The sequence below is a fragment of the Drosophila teissieri genome, chromosome 2R, assembly GCF_016746235.2.
Source record: "Drosophila teissieri strain GT53w chromosome 2R, Prin_Dtei_1.1, whole genome shotgun sequence".
Lineage (NCBI taxonomy): Eukaryota > Metazoa > Arthropoda > Insecta > Diptera > Drosophilidae > Drosophila > Drosophila teissieri.
In genome coordinates, this window is record NC_053030.1 from 23,150,109 (window position 1) to 23,168,458 (window position 18,350).

Consider the following 18,350-nt stretch of genomic DNA (forward strand, 5'->3'; position numbering starts at 1 on the left):
GTGGGCGAAATGAATATTAAGCGCGGCTCGTATGAAATGATTTCCATTTTCGTAATTTAATTGAAACGTCAGCATTCAGTGCACTCCGCCCTTAATTATATTATGAATGGGCCGGAGCCGGAGCCGAAGCCGAAGCCGGAGCTGAAGCCGGAGCCCAGGGCAATTTTCGATAATTGAAATTTTATGGCCCCTTTTGCCCCGTCATGGCAGGCATGGCATGTACGCCGAGCATCGACGCATGAGTTGGCCCTAAAACAGCGCCAAAAACTGTCAATAAAAGTGACATCGAGTCGGGCCGGGCTAAGAGCATTTGTCTGATAATTTATGTGGCACAGATTTCGCTATTTCGCTTGTCTCCCCAAGCAATGTTTAATGCACCAGCCATCTAGGCAGCCACTTAAGATACGAGTTTGTGCTGTATCCTGCAGCATGTAGCATGTATCCTGTATTCTGCACTCACACATCAAGTTCAAGAGCCAAGGACACGCCCGATTTGTGCCAGGTAAATTTATGCGCACTTGTTATTGCCTTTGTTGCTCCGCCGATATTGAAACGCCGGCCTCATAAATATTTTTATGTTCACAGTGGCACTTTTACTGCATTTGACAGATCTCCTCCACCTGTCGCCTCTAGATTTGTCATAAACAGAAGTCCGTTGGTTCGCTGAAAAAGTAAATAAAACACATAAATCCCCACATACGTCACCGGCAAGTTTTCAAATTGACCGAAAGCGAAAAGTTCCTCTTCTTTTTTATGATGCATTTAAAACTTTTGATTATGCCGAGAGCAGCGGCACATGCTGGAACATGTAACTTATTTAATTTCCTTCCCTGCCCCGAAATGTTCATTTAAAGTTTGCTTGCAACCATAAATTCCTAGGCTCAAACCTAAAATGTAAACACGCAGGACGAGTGTATATGTAGCCGGGCAAAGTTAGATTCGCTCGTAAATCTGGCATTTGTCAGTCGCCAAGTGTGCGCTGCTCCGCCTACAAAGGCACTGGAAAAAATCCGATGAGGAGGTGGTCTCAGATGCACGGACAGAAATCGGAGTGCGCTTAAGAATGTTTTGTTACATTAAAAGCCAAATAGAATACGTTGCTTATTTACAAGTATGTAATATTTAGTTATATTTACTAGAGGATACGAGGATTGGCTCTCCTCCAATCTGATAGGTGAGCCTGGGAATTTGGTTCAGTGCCTGGCGGAAAACGTGCAACCCGGTCGTCCTCTAATTGGCCTTTTTATGCACAGAGGCACACTCGACATCATTTCCATTTCCAGGGCCATTTCCGTGCCAAGCAGTTTATCACTCTAACTATGCACATTCAGTGGATCCGCTCTGCAATCCGTTTCGCCTTTCCCCTTTTCCTTCCCCGTCTCCTTTCCCTGCCTCTCATCACTGCAGCTGCATTGCGATTCAATATTGCTCATACGTACTGTAGGCCGCAGCCTGGAGGGCACAGCAACTGCCGGCGGGCTAACGAAGCCCTTGAAAGCCTGAAAGTGGAGGACGCGACTTTCGGGGGTACTGTTTGGGGCGTCCAGGGTTCCAGCCTTCCAACTGCAACAAAGTGCTAATCTAGAGGGGCTGGAAGAGGGGCCAGGAGCAGGAGGCAGCAGCAGGAGAAGGAGCCTTCTTCTTCGCCGCTTAATCGCCATGTGCGACAGGCTTAACTTGTCGGCTTTGAGTGTCAGCGCTGAGCCTCGTTTAGCCTTTGAGTGCTGCGCCAGGAAGGTAGGGGGGAAGGGGAAGGGGTAGGGGGTTCTGGGAGGTCCTGACAGGTCCTGGGATGAGGTGGTGCCTCTGAGTGCCCTGGTGCGTAACTCGGATGACATGTTATTAGTTTCATCAGCGGAAGAGTGGCAACGAGGGGCTTGGGGAGCGATGTTTCTCGTTTCCATTCCATTAATTGAGTCCTCCGGCAGTTGAGCCTCCAGAGGCCCGACTTTTCGGTGCCCAAATCTGACCTCGTTCCGCCAGTCTATTTCCGTTGCCAATTTGGGATTCGAACTAACTTATTTCGATGGAAACGAGTAATGTAAATAAGTAAGATAAACTAGAGGAAAAAAAAAACTGAAGCTTAATCAAAATTCTCTGGATAATCCCCCTGAAAAATTTGAGAGCCGCTCTATATAAACCAGCAGCCAACGCATAAAGTAAAGTATATCTTATATATAATAAATAAACAAGCATATATATACATACAAGACAAATTATATATATTATATGGTAAACAAACAAGTTCTACAAATAAAGGACAATAATATATTTATTACAATTAAATAGAAAGTTTAAATTGCCAGGGTTTGGGTCGCATGTCAAAGTTTGGTCCTAGGAGTTGTATAAGCAGAATTACGAGGGGTTTTCCAGCTAACAACAGACAAGACCAGACCACCGTCTTTATCTATATCTATCTTTGTCTTTATCTATATTTTGTTGTACAAATCTGAATCTCTCACTCAGAGGCAGGATATCCATTTCAGCTGGTATAAGCTGCTAGCACCGAATTTAAGGAAAAAGCTGATATTTTTGAAGACGGCCGCCCCTTGCATGCATTTAGGCGCCGGCTGGCCAATCAGGAACAAGCTCCAAGGAGCAAAACCGTTACTTTACAACAGAATGCAGATCAGAGATGCTCAGTCACATTGTGCACTTGGTGCTTCACGCGTTTCTCACGAGATTTGCACGACAATCACGACATAATTAAAATATCCCATGTGGTTGTTGGGAGCGTGACAAATAATCTGATACACGCGGGCATCTCTATTTTAAGGAAAAAAAAGGATCGTTGGCTGCCTACTGGGATTTTTGTTCGCCTAGTACTTAAAGTCGGAAATCTCTTAAATTTCTTGAAAATTTCTTGAAAATTTCCGCCGCCCGGATATCATTTTCGCTGCTAAATCGGCCTGCTCTTCGTTTCGCACACCAGGCGAACAGAAATCTCAGCAGGTGGCGGCAGGTGGCAGCAGATATAATAGAATGAGACAACTAGCTTTGCAACATTAACCGTTACTTTGCCACAGAACGCAGATCAGAGATGCTCAGGCACATTGTGCACTTGGTGCTTCACGCGTTTCTCACGAGATTTGCACGACAATCACGACATAATTAAAATATCCCATGTGGTTGTTGGGAGCGTGACAAATAATCTGTTACACGCGAGCATCTCTATTTTAAGGAAAAAAACGGATCGTTGGCTGCCTACTGGGATTTTTGTTCGCCTAGTACTTAAAGTCGGAAATCTCTTAAATTTCTTGAAAATTTCAGCCGCCCGGATATCATTTTCGCTGCAAAGTCGGCCATTTTTTTGTTTCGATCACCAGGCGAACCAAAATCTCAGCAGGTGGCGGCAGGTTGCAGCAGGATCATAGAATGAGACAACTAGCTGATATATCCATGATTTCGGTGGAAACGTGTAATGTATTCTGTTTTTTTATTGCATGGGGTGAGAAGACACTTCAACTTATATTTTGCCAAAGTTTTGACTCAATTTAAGCGTCAAGTCAAACACTCAAACTCAGTTATTGAGCCAGAGCCCTTTGTACTTAACTATCAATAAAAGGGTCCATAAGCTTCTATTGACTTAAGCAAATGCTTGATTTAATTCGCTCCTTCGACTTGCCCATAAACATTTTATAGAGCAACTCTCTCAATTTCACCGTCGTATTTATTGGAAATTCCTTGGCCAGCTCAGCCGTTCCAAGCACAATTGAACAATAATGCGACAGCCTCATTAAATGCTCCTTCCAATGGCGAACAGCACCGAACAAAGACAAGGACTCCAGCTCCGGCAAACTGGATCGCCAGCCGGGCGGAGGGGAAAGGTCGAACTTTGCTCTGCTCTGGTTGTTTAGAGCTGCTTTGCCTCCATTGTTTGGCAATAAAAAGCTGTTGTTCATTTTTATGGAGTAACGCCTCGCGTCGCCGCCCTATCCTTGCCTCTTGTCCCCTGCGCCCTGCTGCTGCTCCTCATCCTGCTCCTGCTCCTCCTGCCCCTGGCACCCTACTCCTTTCTGGTGCGGAGGATGCCAGGACGGAGCAGCCGTCGTCATTGTCCTGCCGTTGTCGCCCTGCCATTATTGTGATACGACACAAAAACAAGTGGGAAACAGCGGCAACAACAAGGCACTTTCCCGTGCACTGGAAGAAAAAATGTTGTCATATGAAAACACCAACTTAGCTGAAGTCTTTCCATATAAATTAAGATTCAAGGTAGTAATGGTGTGTCTCTAATTCTCAGTGCAGCTCCAGCTGAACTGCCAGTATGTGTGGGTGCTTTGTGCTATGCTGCGTCGCCTTAGTGTGGGTGTGTATGAGTGTGTGAGTGAGTGAGTGAGTGTGGCTGGATGACGCACATAATGAGTCTGCGTGGCAAGTACAAAAGTTTATAAATATGATGGAATAATTAAAACTTGGCGCCAATTTGAAGGCGCTCCCCCAAGTCGACGAAGGTGGCCAAAAGGCTGTCGTCAGCGACAAAGAGCCGAAAGTGGGAATTCCCGCCCGGCCACGCCCCTTTTGGGCATTGTTTTTGCCTTTTGCCTTTGGCACCGCTTGCCCTTTGGGACCTCCTGCTCCTTGCTCCTTGCCTCCTTTGAGCTCGGCCGCAATTTTTTCGTGTTCTTCGGCAAGGATGTGAGAATTTGTATGCTTTATGTTCGGCAGAGGCTTAGAAAAGTTTTTGTTTTCGGTTTGTTTTTCTCTGCCGCGCTTTAACTTTGTTCCACAAAGCTACCTTGCTCCCTCCCCCCTCTCCACCCCGCGCCAACGTTAATTATGCAACATTAATTAAGGCCCAATGTGGATATGGCCTTTAAGCAGGCCTCACTGCTCAGCTGCTTCGCTTTAAAGAAGGAAAGTCATTCAGAGCAGCAGCCATAATTATGTGCACATCTATCAAAGCCAGGTTGAGTCTCCGAGCAGGCCACTCAGCCGGGATTATTTGCAGACTCCGGCGGAGTTGCAAGACACAGACCCGGAATCTGCCAATGCGGAAATGCGGCCCGCTTGACATGCGGTTCAATGAACCCCAATGACAGCAGCTCAGCAGCTCAGTAGTTCAGTAGAAGCAGGTGGAGATGTACACGTAGAAGTAGAAGTAGCAGCAAGTGCGAGAGAATTCCGGCAATCTCCTTAAAGTTCCGGGCGCAATAAAAACGTGGGCCAAAAGAGTTACGGCCACATTTCGCACTCGACGGACGCCGCAACACATGGCCAGCTCAGCTCAGCTCCTTTAATGGGCAACAAGGTGAGCCGAGCTCTCCAATTTGTTTGAATTTGTTTTCCGGAGTGGGAGTGGGCGAAAGTTTACAGAAATAATCCGGGCAAAATAGAAAACACTAGCAAGCTGCCAAGAACTTGTCCTGTCTTGTGTGTAGGTGTTGGATCTGCGCTGTAAATCCTTTTTCTTCGAAATTGTTGCTGCTTGCTGCTGCCCGAATATCCTTTCACAACACATACCATACAACCTATATGTTGTGTGACATGGCCAGGCGTGCCAGGATGCCATGGTGCCATGGTGCCATGATGAATGAGGAAGGCCCGCCTTGCCTTTGGAGTCCCCCATTCGGCCCTTTTGAGAAATGCAACCCTCTGTTAGACATGTCAATTTCCAGCCTGATGCATCGCACATGGCCACGGAATGGGGCAAAAGGATTGCGTTGCTGAAAAGCCAAAGATTTTCATCCAATTTGCAAAAGTGGAATACGCATACGCCCCATCGTCCACCGAATTCGATGCGACACGTGAGCGTACACTTAAAACCTTTCCTGTCCAATGTCTGTTCATCGTAAGGTCGGTTTTCATTGATTTTTAAAGAATTATATATTTCAGCTTGGATGGATAAATTACTTGCCCAATTACTTGATCATATGTCCCCCTGTCTATTGATATGGAAGCAACCCATAATCCGAAATCTCCTCTTTCTCTCAGTGCTGACTTTGTGAGGACCTGAGGACATGTGTTGGCAACGTGCCTGCCGGCAAGTCAAACATTACGACATTACGCGCTTTCCAATTCACCTGTGAAAATCATTTTCTTCGTTTCGGCGAAAAAAACAAAGGTGCGCCCCGAAGTCAGGGCGGAATATTCGGCGAATTTGCCTTGTCAAATGTTGAAGGCGACGTGACAAGCATTAGCTACAGGACAACCCCCATCTCCAGCTCCATCTCCATCTACAGCTTCAGCTCCAGCCTGTGCCCCCATGATGTCGATGTCGCTGCATGTCGTCACACGTGGTCCTGGGTCCTCAGTGCTGGGTGCTCCCACTGGATGCCTGAGTTTTGCGGGCGAAGAAAATATTTTCCTCCTGCGCCGTGTAGTTTGGCATATCATTTCGGCGCCAATTTGAAAATCGTTGATATGCAAGCGAGGCAGGCGACCCCAAGAGGTGTAAACAGAGGGCGCACGCGGGTGGGAAAATCAAATTGGATCGGCGAAGGCCCAAGCCCCAGCCCCAGCCCCAGCTCCATTCCCAGTCCAAGTCTCACGTACCTGCCATGTATGTATATGCCATGTATGTATATGCTGCCACATGCTATATGTTTGGGCCAGGGGCAAAGTGCTTTCCAATGTTTTGCGCCGCCACGAGACCTCAGCTCTTTTAGTTGCTCCACCTACATAAGTGACTAACTAGGAGCTTTAGATTCATATTGTGGAGCCAGCAGCAATATGCAAATGGCATCGAACACTCGAATATTCGAAATTAAATGCGTTTACACACAAGACGAGTTTGTCGAATCAGGAATTACGGCAAATAAAACTACAATTGATTCGCATTTACATTTCATTGGGTAAATTGCACAATTGCAAATGGCACTGCAGACGGAAAGCGGAGCTCAAAGACTTGAATACTCTAAATAAATGGCACAACGTTTTTCCCGCTCCTCTCCTATTTGATCTCGCATGAGAGCACTTTCCCACTCCCAGGACTTTCCAGGACTCCCAGATGGAGCCGGAGCTGGTGGATGGCCTCAGAAATCACATAAAAATACAGTCAGACAGACGCACAAGCTCCCTGGGCGCTTGTTGCTGCTTCCCGAGCATCTTGGATTTTTATTGCCATATATTCGAACTTATGGCTGCCAGTTGTGAAACAACAAAACGAACGCACTTCGCTTCGCTTCGACTTACTTACGCTCGCAAATTGTTTCTCAAATGAACAATTTGAAATTCTCACATTCAATAAATTGCTGCTGGGATGCGAGCAAATTGCTGCTGGGCCACTTTCCTTTGTAGATGGAAAAACTTTTTGTCAATTGTGTCGACTTATTATTAGCATTAGCACTTCTCGACTCAGATCAAGCACACTCTTCAACTGGGGGAGCTCTTGGCTTGGATCTAGATTTGGCAGCAAAGGATAAAAGACTCCAAATAATCCATTTCCCTGCAGTAAGCTTTATAGATGCAGATACAAAATATTTAAAAATGTCTTTGGTTTTATTAAAAGCGAAAACAGGAAGTTCCATCATCGGAACGCAGCACTATTTCCCCAGCAAGTGCGGATACTTTCCCAGTGAAAGAAAGAGTAGCTGAAGAAAAATGCAAATGACTCTCGATTCCGGTGAAGCGCAAATGGCGTCGAAATTGAAAATCAAGATGACTTTTTCTCGAAGACTAGGAAAATAGAGAGTGGAGATGGAGAGATGGAGAGGCCATGAGTCCATGAATACAGAAACCCACGCAAATAGCAAATACAGGTGCCATTCAGGTGCGTACGCATGTGTTTGTCTCAGACATTTCGATTACTTTTTGAGTGGTTCCACTAAGGTTTCTCTTCCTTGGCCCCCAAATTGCAGCATCCGCAAGCTTGGGGTCTCATAAAATATGTAGACCAGTAATATCCGGGCGGGCACGGGGGCGGCTGCTCCAGAGCCGGAGGAGCAGGGCGTGGCACACAAAAGGCGGCGCAAATTACTAAAATATGCATGCGACTCGCCATGGCCATTATCGTGGGCTTCCTTTTCCCGGAGAAGTATCGGGTCCATCGAGGCTACGTGCCGGGAATGTCCAAGAGATTGCCCGCCGGACACTCATTGCGGGCATGTCAATGGCATTGGGATTGGGAATGGGATTGGGATTGCTCCACGCCTCCTCCGCTTCACATTTGTGGTTTTTGAAACTGCACGCATTTGATTGCGTTATTGAAATTGACCGGTGAATGGACTGGTAGCTTCATTACTATAATGTCGGTTGTGCCGGCCAGGAATTCAATTATAACTGCCTTCAGATTCCAGGTCGCCTTGGCTTATGAATATAAATCTGCTGGCTGGGCGGCGGTGGTGTGAGGCGTTTAAGTAATTACATATTTACTTGATGATGTCGCCTGCGGCAAAGTTCAATTAAATGCGGATTTGGTTTTAATTAACTCAGTCGGCATGTACTCCAACAGTGTTTAACTCTTAGTCTTTCGTAGTTTGTAGCTTCTGAAATAGTTCTGAAACATTGGATCTTATCATAAATGTTAAGAGTTTGAAAAACGGTTACAGCGATGTACTAAATCATGTACTAAAAACTACTAATTTGGTAATCGATAAGTGCTTTGCTCAAAACCCGTATCGATCAAGCCAACCGTTTCGCTTCTTCGTAACCCTGGTAGTAAACAGCTGTTAGAATTAGCAGTTCATTTAGCAAGTGAATATTGCGTATATTCCAAGCCGAAATTATTTAATATCTTACAACATAATGGCCCTGCGACGCTGTCACCTGAATCCGAAGAAAACGCTCTTCCTGTTGTGCGACATTCAGGAAAAGTTTCGACCGGCTATGCCGCTCTTTGACAACATGGTCAAAAACGTCGACAAACTAGTGGGTTGAACTTTGATTTTGATATTGATCTCTTATCTTTAACCTCCGAGATTAACTCAATTACCTCTTAGACTCGGGCGGGAAAGGCTCTAGATGTTCCGCTGATTGTAACCGAGCACTATCCGGAAAAACTGGGCAAAACAGTGGCCCAGCTGGATGTGAGCCATGCCAAGCTGGTCTCCGGAAAAACCCTATTCAGCATGGTTACTCCCGAAGTCACGGCTGTGATCAAGGACATCTTCAGCGACAAGCCGGAGGATGTCGTGCTGTATGGCCTCGAGGTGGGTTGAGCAGCGAAACACTCTTATTCGAAAACTCAGGCTAAATAATTTCTGACTTCCAACAGTCCCACATTTGCGTGGAGCAGACCGCCATCGATCTCCTCGAGCAGAACATCAACGTGTACATAGTGGCGGACTGCTGCTCCTCTAGGCTGAAACAGGACCGAGATCTGGCCCTGGATCGCCTGCGCCAAGCGGGCTGCGTGATCACCACCAGTGAGAGCGTCATCTTCGACTTGGTGCGCGACAAGAACAACCCCAAGTTCGATGTGGTCCGGAAAATGGTGAACCAGCCCTCGGTGGATATGGAACTCACGCGCGACGGCAGCGGATTGCCGGTGGGAAGTGCCAAGTTGTGAGAAGAGCTGCTCTTGTAAAAATGTCTGTGTTTGTTATGAAGCCAATTGCATTTATAAAACCATCATGCAGCTCAGTGTTTTTCAAGGACATGCGGATGGCGGAGTAAAGCGGGAAATGGGCCAAATGGGAGCAGCACCCATTTAAGTTGTCATTTCCGTAAGCTATTCCAATGACTCGCACAATGGGCGAGTCCATATTTGAATTTGCCGCTTAACAATAGCCCGAATGGCTTCCCTTCCGGTGAGTTACCCCACTTTGCCCCATTTCCGCTGGGTTCCCTTTTATGCGAATGACAATGCGTATTTCATGCCACCTCCGCCGCCATTGATTATGAAGCTGAGTGCTGTTCGGCAACCTTTATTTGTACAGCAGGATGTAGGAGGAGGAAATCATCGCCGTACTCGCCGCCACATGACCCATTCACTGTCTAATTGGACATGCCTTTCGATGAAGATGCAGAGGCGCTCCATGAACATCATCTTAGTATCCCAGGAAACGTTTTATAGGAACAACAACACTTAAACTCACAGCTCATTTTATGGAAAAAACCGGCGCATTATAAATTATTAATATAAAACAACATAGTCACTCGATCACTCCTCGACCTTCGGATGGAAGCCGGTGGCATCTGCGATGTATGTCACCCGAATCTGCTTGCCGTCTTCGCCGGGAAGGAAGTACTCGCCCTGGATGCCGTTCACGTTGCCTTGTGCTTTCACTTGGATGCCATTGCTGACCGCGATCTCATGCTGGAACTGCCCAGCTCCGTCCAGGTTCTGCTTGTTCTCCGACTTCAGAAGCTGCGCCTGCAGATCGTCCTCACTGCAGCTGGCCAAAGCGACGAACAGGGCAAAGATGAGGGTCTGCAGTGGAGAGGTGATTGATTAGTCAATACCCAGTATTCCGATGGAAATCCGATTGAACTTACATATTTCAGCATTTTAGAGCAGCTTCTCGAAATGAAACAGTGGCCGTCGGCCTTTTATACTGCGCCGAAGTTGCCTAGCCCACTAAACGGGTTTCAATCGCATCTGCTAATGAAATGACTGCGATTAACCAGACAGCCATGAATATGAAATTTGCGGCTACTCAATCGAGTCTGCTTCTGGCACCAGCAGCCAGCTGCCAGCCTCCCCCACTTAATTGATTGTGATTTGGTTAGCCCATTTCGTTACTAAAACAACGTTTAATCATCCACAATGAGTTTGGGAACTATGTGCCCACGGCTTTCGGTAGGATTTCCTGCACAGGCTTGGAGTCCCAGTCCCTGTACCTTATCTCTGGGTTGCTCAGTATCCTGGCCACGCCCTTAAGGAAGTTTGGTTTATTTACAGGGGACTTCGCCATAGAATCGTTGCTCTTCTTCTCCAAGATGTGCGGTACCAGTGAGGAGAAGTTCAGAGATGCCTCGTTCGTAAGTGAGCCATCCAGAGATTCAGTTAATCCCTGATTTCGCTTGCTGTTGAACTTCTCGAAATATTTCTTGGCCCCCAGACGGGCAGATGACTTCAAAGCGTTCATGTCCCAGGACACGCCCAGCTTGGATTGAATCTCCTCGGAGGCAGCCTTGTCGCTGGAAGAGAACAGCGTTTGGAACATCCTCTTGAGCTCGAGATCCTTCGGCTCTTGCAGGGATCGCACTGCCCGCGGATCCATCTGTTCCGCGGGTTTTTCTTGGCTTTTGGTTTCCGCCTCCCGCTTGGAATCCTTGTTGAGCTCAACCAAGTCCTTTAACGACAATTCGGGCACCGAATTCCCTTGCAGCTGCTGGAAATCCATTTCGGGTGCATCTTTCGGCAGGTAGCCGCGGCTTTTCAGGTAGACTAGCGGCGACTGCCAGTTGTCGATGAGGTCCCTGACAATGGTGTCCACCGAGTTCTCATACTTAACTACTTTTAAATTACGCTCTGCTGTCGCACTATAAAATATAAGCATGTATAAGATTAAGGAAATCATTTTAATTCAAATTGAGCGCCTGCTATCGATGACTTTGTGGAACGGTTCAACTATCGATGGGTATTTGCAATGACAGCTACATCTCTGCAGCCCTGGTCAAAATCAGCTGTTGTGTTGTAGGCAAACGTAAAATTAACAAAATCATACCAATTTATTGTTTTTTACTGAATTCCAAAGCCTTACAGGTTTTCGGTTGATCGCACAGGACTGCAGCGCTATCATGGTCATCACCAACAACACAACACTGCCCGAGGAGTCGGAGCTGAACGTGCAGGAGCTAAATCTTTCGTCGGCGGCCTTACGGGCGGGCTCCTTCCATTTGGGCAAGCAATGCGAGCAGGCCAATAATGTTAGTACCTCCAAATTGCAGGGAAATGCTGCTCATAGCCATGCCCAGCTGAAATGCAGCTTAAACGGGAGCTGGCAGCCGTTTCCTCTTCGAAATCGGAGCGGTTTAGTTATATAACCTAACCTCAAAAGGCACTTCCCTCAGTTTGTTTACGTTTTCTTTCGTGTAATTTCAGGAGTTTATGCTGTGCCGGCAGGAGCTCGACGACCCGCGGGCCTGCTTGGCGGAGGGCAGAGCCGTAACCAGCTGCGCCCTGGACTTCTTCCGCAAGGTGAAGAAGACCTGCCATGAGGAGTTCACGCAGTACGCCACCTGCCTGGACAAGAGCAGTGGAACTATGGCTTTTTCACAGTAAGCACTCCGTATATGTGAAATATTCCAACCATGCTATACTGAATATCATCCCTACATTAGTTGCCGCAAGACCCAGGGAGTGTTCGACAAGTGCATCAAGGATAACTTCGACTGGGATCGTCCCTCCTACGGCTACTTCTCGCGGGCCAAGGTAAGTTGCCACCTGGGCTTTCCTGACCACAGACCTATGCTAAACAATTTTGTTTTCAGATCGTCAAATCAGCTCGCGAGGCACCCAAGAAGGAGGAGAAGGTCTCCTACCCCGATGCCACCCCCGGTCTGCCCGAGGATTACCCCAAGCCGCCGGCAAAGTACGGTTCCCGCTTCCACTGGCTGGAGTAGACTGCTGCCAGCGCGTAGTGAAATTTGAAAGCGTTCATCTTAATATAAACTCTTGTTTCCATTAGTATTCGATATCTTTATTTCATCGTATCTTCTTCCTCGACACAGTCTGCTTGATTTTGGCCATAATGTCCAGGTACTGGTTGTTTAGGCAGCATCCGCAGTAGCTTACGGGGAAGCAGGCGCTGCCCTCGATGCGGCGGTACAGCGGCGTGTTCTGATAGAACACCCACGAGATGTTTTCCTCGCCCAGCACCAGCATGATCTTGTCGAAGCGGAAGCCCTGCACCTGGAACAGCTCCATGTCGCCGGTGATAATGCGCCACTCCGCGTAGCGTATGTTGACATCTGGGGGCAGCTTGGAGCGCTCCCTCATCATCACGTGATCGAACCAATCGCGCACCTGGATGATCGATCCAGTGGGAGGATGTTTCCTGATCTGGTAGCTGATGCGCGGGTACATAGGATTTCTGTGACAGGAACTTTGCATGAGCTTCTGAAGACTGTAGATATTTATATTAATGCTTACATGTAAGGAACAAAGGCCAGGCGAACTAGTACGAATTCAACTTTCTCTCGGGGAGCCATCTTGGAGATATATTTATTTTTCTGCGGACGACGCACTTCACAGTCACTGCTATGCAATACTAACGAGCTTGGTCCACTACGCCGACTATATATGCATTATAAGCAACCCTCCAGGTAGAATCACTGCTGAAGCAGATGTTCCCTCTTTAATCCCAAGAAAAAGTCCCGGTTTACCTGGTTGTAGTGATTACCTGTATAGATTTTCTCATCTACAGTTTTATTGCTAAAAAGATAGTTCTTATCCTAGACGAGGCAGCGTTATTCCGTGTACCACTTGGTGCGCTTAGGTTTCTTGACTTTGCCGCCCGTAACACCGCCACCTCCTTGGTTTCCACTAATCATGTTCTTGTACTTATTGATCAGGGGCCGAAGGTCATCCGCTTCCTTCTTGCGTCCCTGCTTGGGCCGATTGTTAGCCTTGCGCTCTGCCAGGTGGGACTCGCGTATCTTCTTGTTCTTCTGTTTGCGCTTCTCGGTCTTCACCTTCTTCAAGTGCTCCTTGGCCTGCTCCACAATCTTTTTCTTGGATCGCATCTTCAGCGAAGTGCCCGGCTTGGCTGCCGTGCCCACATAGTCGCCCTGCACATCGCTCAGCTGCTTTTTCTCCGCCACTTTACCTTCGGCTTTGGCTGCTCGCGAAGCCTCAAGCTTCTTAATATGTTTCTGAAGTTTGGTTTTGTTATCGGCCTGGGGAGCCGGAGTTTTGGTCTTCTGGCCATTTCGCTTTTGCTGGCGACGCTCCTTGCGCTCCTGCTGCTTGTTCTGGTATGTGGGATTGTTCTGCTTGGAGCGCTCTGTGCGCTTCTCTTTGATTTTGTGGACAGCACGATCCTCTATACTGAACGCGACAATGGGGCGCTAAAAGAGTTAACAATTAGCAAGTGATAAAGTGGGATGTCTACAATCTGCTTACACTCTGTGTTCCGAAGATGTTGGGGTTGTTGTTTAGTTTGCGAAGGGCGGCCAGAGCTCTCTGATGCGTGTCGAAGGATAGGAAACCAAAACCCTTTGACTTGCCCTGCGGATGCTCAGGGGTCACCTTATGTTCCCTCATCACCCGGCATTCGTGCGGTCGGAAGCCAGTGTAGGTGAGCGCCATTTGCTTCAGCTTTTCATTGTCGTAGTTTTGGGGCAGATTGTGAATGGACAAGCGATTGCGGGAAACAAACCTGGAGGATAATCAATTGGATTACAAATGCGCCTGCTGTGTGTACTTGGCACCAGTCTTACCGATTCAAGTTCTTGAGCACCTGCGTCTTAACCTGCTCCAGTTCATGTCGCTTGGCCATGTCTGAGGCCGAAACCCCATCGGCTGCCTTCGCTCCAGACATGATAAGACCTTCCCTGGCCAAATACAGGTTTCGTGAGTCCTTGGCATCGTCCTTTTTGTTGTCCTGCGACTGCTTCGACTTCATTTCGTCGCGACTCAATGCGGGATGTGGATCCAGGACCTCATCCATCAGCTTGAACTCCGTTCCAGCTTGCAGACAAAGATCCGCCGACTCCTTGGCCTTGAACTTAACAAATGCTGTGCCCTTGGAGTGCCCGGAAACCGCCTGGCGATTGATTATGGCGTAGCTGACCAAGCCGAACTTGCGGCACGCCTTTCTCAGGTCGGCATCCTCTGCATCGAAGGGAACGTTTTTGATGAAGACCGTGCATCCCTCCTGGACGTCGTTGGATATTTGCTTTTCCTTTTTCACATTTTCGATATCCAACTTAGATTTTAATTCGTCCTTGTTCTCTTTATGGTCTTCGTCGTCCTCTTCGTCCCCAGATTCCCCAGCGTCCTCTTCATCTTCGTCGGATTCCGAACCAGAATCTTCCCCAGAACTGGCGCCTTCCTTGCCAGCTTCCTCGTCGCTTTCCTCCTTGAGTTCCTTCTCGTCGCCGTCTTCTTCCTTCACCTCCACCTTTGGCTTCTTCTCTTCCGGCTCCTCCTCCTCCTTGGGGTTCTTCGTCACGTACTCGTCCTTGCCCAAGGCCCAGTCCACAAACACCTTCCTGCCGAGCAGCTCTTTGCCGTTGGAGTTCAGGATCGCTTTGGTGGCCTGGTTGATGGTCTCGTACTGCACAAAGGCGCATCCCACCAGCTTGCCGTCGCCGCGCTTCAGGATGTGTACGTCCTCCAACGTGCCCCACTGTCCGAAATGCTCGCGTAGCGAATCATCCGTGGACTTGTAGCTGATGTTGCGCACGATGAGACGCGCTCGCTTCTTCTGGCGGCGCTCCTTCTCCTCCTTCAGCCGCTGTGTGTTGAACGGGTTGCGGCGCTTCCGGGCCCCCGTTTCTGGCGGGGATTCGGCGGCGTCGTCTGTTAAAGGTTTCATTTTCTTGAGTTCCATTTGCACGTGGAACTGTTGATGAAAACTAACGAGCTAAACAGCTGATCGGCAAAGTACCCAGCATGAGGATCCATCCCTGGTATTACCGATAGTATTTGGGCGCGAAATTAGAAATATTCCAACAAAAGGGAAATTTATTTTTAACAATCATAAACAATTAACAATTAGGTCTACGTTTCTTGTTTGGTCGCGAACAGTTGGTGGAACTCCGAGGGCGTCTTGAAGTAATCCACCAGCAGCATGGAGGAGCGGGTGCCCAGTTTGTACATAATGTGGCTCCAGGGATTTAAGAAGTTTTTGTACTCAGCTATTTGACCGCGTTCGAAATAGTGTTTCACAGTTCCCACGGGCAGTTGGGAGCCGTAGACTGCAACGTATCTATAAATAAAGTGAGTTACTGCTTGCGAATTTCGTGTACTATCTTATCCAAATTACTTTTCCGAGCTCTTGTATATTCTCAGGGGATATTTGGCCACAAAAGCCCGAATCGCCAGGTTTATTAGCAGGAAGCCGCCTACAAAGTAGTACAGATCCGATTCCTGGGACACCAGAATGGCTATGTCCATTGTCTGGACCATATTTAGGTAGTTCATGGATGTGGCATAGTGGTACGCGGCCACCGCAGCCAGAATACTGGTCGTGGCAGTGGATATGTTCTTCGTCCAGGTCACGTAGCTCTCGATAGGGGCGCGGTAGATGAGCTTATAATTATCCGGAAGCCTGTCGCCAAAGAGGAGCTTCCTTTCCACTTCGCCGGAGGACACATTGCGCCACTTGCGCAGCCAGCTGCTGGTGCTGAATGGGAAAGGGGTAGAGTGATTCAGTTGGCTGTGGGAAACACTAGATAGGTCTTACTGCAAGCCCTGGAAAGCCGGTTTAGCTGATATTGGCCGTAAATGAACCAATTTTATGCTTCGTAAGAGCGCCGCACACATTTTGTGTTTTCTTATAGTGGCTCCGTAAACAGTCTGGCAGCGCCATCAGCTGTGCGCCGGAGTTGCCGGACTGCCAAGTCGCAGCAGCTACGAATTTTGCGTCAGTTTCGGATAAGGATTTGAAGCTCACTCTACCCCAAAACAGTCAGTAGGTAAACAACACAGCTGTAGAACAGTCTTTTCCAGTTTCCACAACATTAGCTAGGAACACGTTCCACAGGACGGGTACCATTTGTATTTTTGATACCTTAACAAAATGGATTCAAAACGCGCGGCCCTCGAATCCGGCGATGGTCCGGACGCCAAGCGTCTCGACACCACCGACGATCGGGACAACGAGTCGTCGGGTGGCGACGCCGGCCAGGTTATGCTGGCCAAACACGTAGCACCCTACACGGGCAACGGATGCACTCCCTCGCTGGAGTCCTATCTGTTCGAGTCCACTCCCGCCGGCAGCCAACTGCTGCCGTGGAAGTCCAGCGCGGATGGGCCGTTTTCGGACAATGACGCCGAGCTGGAGAAGACCGCTAGTGACAACAAGAAGCGTAAGCCGTTACACTGCACACATCCCAGTACTCTGTTACAACCTAACCATTCCATCCAGCCGACACGGCCAAGTTGTCCCGTCGGGAGCTGGCCAAGATGCGCCGCGAGCACACACTGAGGGCCCTCGCCCTGGAACGCGAGTTGACCAACAAGCCGGGCCAAGCACCCGCTTCCGAGGTGCTGCTCATCCGCTTTCCCGATCCCGAGATTACTGCTCCCATGCTGGCAGGACTGTCCAAGGAGATTCGGGACGTGGTCTTGCCCATCAGCGTGGCGCCGCGATACTGTCTAGTGCATCTGAAGGCCGGAGCCGATGTGGAGGCCACCATTCGCGACATCAACAAGGTGCGCTTCGGTACGGGGTACCTTCGGGCGGAGCTCAAGCCGTTCTCCGACGAGGAGCAAGCCGAGTTCATCGATCCCTGTTCGCTGTATGTGGGCAACATGCCGTTCAACATGACCACCTCGGCCATCAAGGCCTACTTCGCCAACGCCATGCGAGTGGACATCGGAGTGCTGAAGCGCGAGAAGCGCGCCCGCTACGCCTTTGTGCGCTACGCCACACCTGACCAGACCATGGAGGCGTTCAAGGAGCTGGTTGACTCGCCGCTGAACAGCCGCACTCTCACAGTCCGCTACCGGCGTCTTCGGAAGCGCGCCGGCATGCCCACGGTACAGTGCGCCACCTCCTTCCAGGCGCTGCAGTCGCCAAATGGAGACGACGACAATACCGACTGCAAGGTCATATCACCACCTCCGGTGGAGTCGATCATAATTAGCGACAGCGACAACAGCTCAGATTCCAGTGGCAACGGCAAGAACGTCAGCAAGCGCAAGAACAAGATTAACGAACAGGAGAGAGAGATTCAGAAGCTAAAGCGTCAAATGGTCGAGTATGGCGCTATTATAAAAAGTTTGCAATTCAGACAGAACAGCTTAGAAGGTATATAAATCGATTTGCAATTCATAATCGGCTTCTTTCAAAATGCCACCTTTTCATTCGCAGATACATTTATACCTGATCTTACCCCCAAAGTAGAGCCGTGCGTGAATCCTTCAGGTGGTTTACTACGATCCAAAGAGGTGCACCTAATGCGTGACATTAAGAAAGAGTGTGACTATTTGGGAATCTCTGATCCCGTAGCGGCTAGCAAGCCGGCAACACAACCCTTGGATGACAGCCAGAAGAAAGCCAAAAGTATGTTATTACTCCGATGGAGTTCTTTGCCTCACTGATCACTGCTTTTCTTACGCAGATTCCTGTTTTGGGCGGCTGTTTTCGGGTCCTTTCAGGCGAGGCACCAGTGCTGCTGACGAGCACGAGAAGGATGACAGACTTGAGGAGCTCTATGCTCAACTAGAACGCGATCCTGATCCTTAATCTGTCGTGCTACAGTGTACCAAATTACTAAGAATACTAATTTAGTTTATTTTTTATCGAACTTCTGTTTCTTTATTTGTTATCTTTTGTTTTCGTTTTTGTTCA

The 18,350-nt window shown here is 48.5% G+C and overlaps 8 protein-coding genes across 8 annotated transcripts; 3 read left to right on the forward strand and 5 right to left on the reverse strand.

The window, feature by feature from the left end:
• Positions 1-8,601: 8,601 nt before the first annotated feature.
• LOC122612798 (isochorismatase domain-containing protein 1) lies at positions 8,602-9,513 on the forward strand. The gene is made up of 3 exons (XM_043786631.1): positions 8,602-8,808; positions 8,880-9,089; positions 9,155-9,513. Exons 1-3 carry the CDS (start codon positions 8,686-8,688, stop codon positions 9,446-9,448), a joined length of 627 nt encoding a protein of 208 aa, XP_043642566.1. The 5' UTR covers positions 8,602-8,685; the 3' UTR covers positions 9,449-9,513.
• A 428-nt stretch (positions 9,514-9,941) lies between these two features.
• LOC122612800 (pupal cuticle protein Edg-78E) lies at positions 9,942-10,535 on the reverse strand. Its single transcript, XM_043786633.1, has 2 exons — positions 10,378-10,535; positions 9,942-10,312 (listed from the first exon to the last, which is right to left on the reverse strand). The coding sequence occupies exons 1-2, from the start codon at positions 10,387-10,389 to the stop codon at positions 10,043-10,045; spliced, it is 282 nt and encodes a 93-aa protein (XP_043642568.1). The 5' UTR covers positions 10,390-10,535; the 3' UTR covers positions 9,942-10,042.
• An 80-nt stretch (positions 10,536-10,615) lies between these two features.
• LOC122612796 lies at positions 10,616-11,405 on the reverse strand. The gene has a single exon (XM_043786629.1). It carries the CDS (start codon positions 11,403-11,405, stop codon positions 10,662-10,664), a length of 744 nt encoding a protein of 247 aa, XP_043642564.1. The 3' UTR covers positions 10,616-10,661.
• Positions 11,406-11,425: 20 nt separating this feature from the next.
• LOC122612797 (NADH dehydrogenase [ubiquinone] 1 alpha subcomplex subunit 8) lies at positions 11,426-12,517 on the forward strand. Its single transcript, XM_043786630.1, has 5 exons — positions 11,426-11,531; positions 11,591-11,754; positions 11,930-12,105; positions 12,169-12,259; positions 12,319-12,517. Exons 1-5 carry the CDS (start codon positions 11,462-11,464, stop codon positions 12,448-12,450), a joined length of 633 nt encoding a protein of 210 aa, XP_043642565.1. The 5' UTR covers positions 11,426-11,461; the 3' UTR covers positions 12,451-12,517.
• A 15-nt stretch (positions 12,518-12,532) lies between these two features.
• Positions 12,533-13,038, reverse strand: LOC122612799. Its single transcript, XM_043786632.1, has 2 exons — positions 12,980-13,038; positions 12,533-12,920 (listed from the first exon to the last, which is right to left on the reverse strand). The coding sequence occupies exons 1-2, from the start codon at positions 13,036-13,038 to the stop codon at positions 12,533-12,535; spliced, it is 447 nt and encodes a 148-aa protein (XP_043642567.1).
• Positions 13,039-13,207: 169 nt separating this feature from the next.
• On the reverse strand, positions 13,208-15,418 carry LOC122615155 (RNA-binding protein 28). The gene is made up of 3 exons (XM_043790070.1): positions 14,269-15,418; positions 13,952-14,207; positions 13,208-13,896 (listed from the first exon to the last, which is right to left on the reverse strand). Exons 1-3 carry the CDS (start codon positions 15,381-15,383, stop codon positions 13,297-13,299), a joined length of 1,971 nt encoding a protein of 656 aa, XP_043646005.1. The 5' UTR covers positions 15,384-15,418; the 3' UTR covers positions 13,208-13,296.
• A 72-nt stretch (positions 15,419-15,490) lies between these two features.
• Positions 15,491-16,396, reverse strand: LOC122615157. The gene is made up of 3 exons (XM_043790072.1): positions 16,239-16,396; positions 15,819-16,178; positions 15,491-15,761 (listed from the first exon to the last, which is right to left on the reverse strand). The coding sequence occupies exons 1-3, from the start codon at positions 16,316-16,318 to the stop codon at positions 15,554-15,556; spliced, it is 648 nt and encodes a 215-aa protein (XP_043646007.1). The 5' UTR covers positions 16,319-16,396; the 3' UTR covers positions 15,491-15,553.
• A 49-nt stretch (positions 16,397-16,445) lies between these two features.
• On the forward strand, positions 16,446-18,306 carry LOC122615156 (protein painting of fourth). The gene is made up of 4 exons (XM_043790071.1): positions 16,446-16,863; positions 16,923-17,807; positions 17,871-18,062; positions 18,121-18,306. Exons 1-4 carry the CDS (start codon positions 16,575-16,577, stop codon positions 18,243-18,245), a joined length of 1,491 nt encoding a protein of 496 aa, XP_043646006.1. The 5' UTR covers positions 16,446-16,574; the 3' UTR covers positions 18,246-18,306.
• Positions 18,307-18,350: the final 44 nt, after the last annotated feature.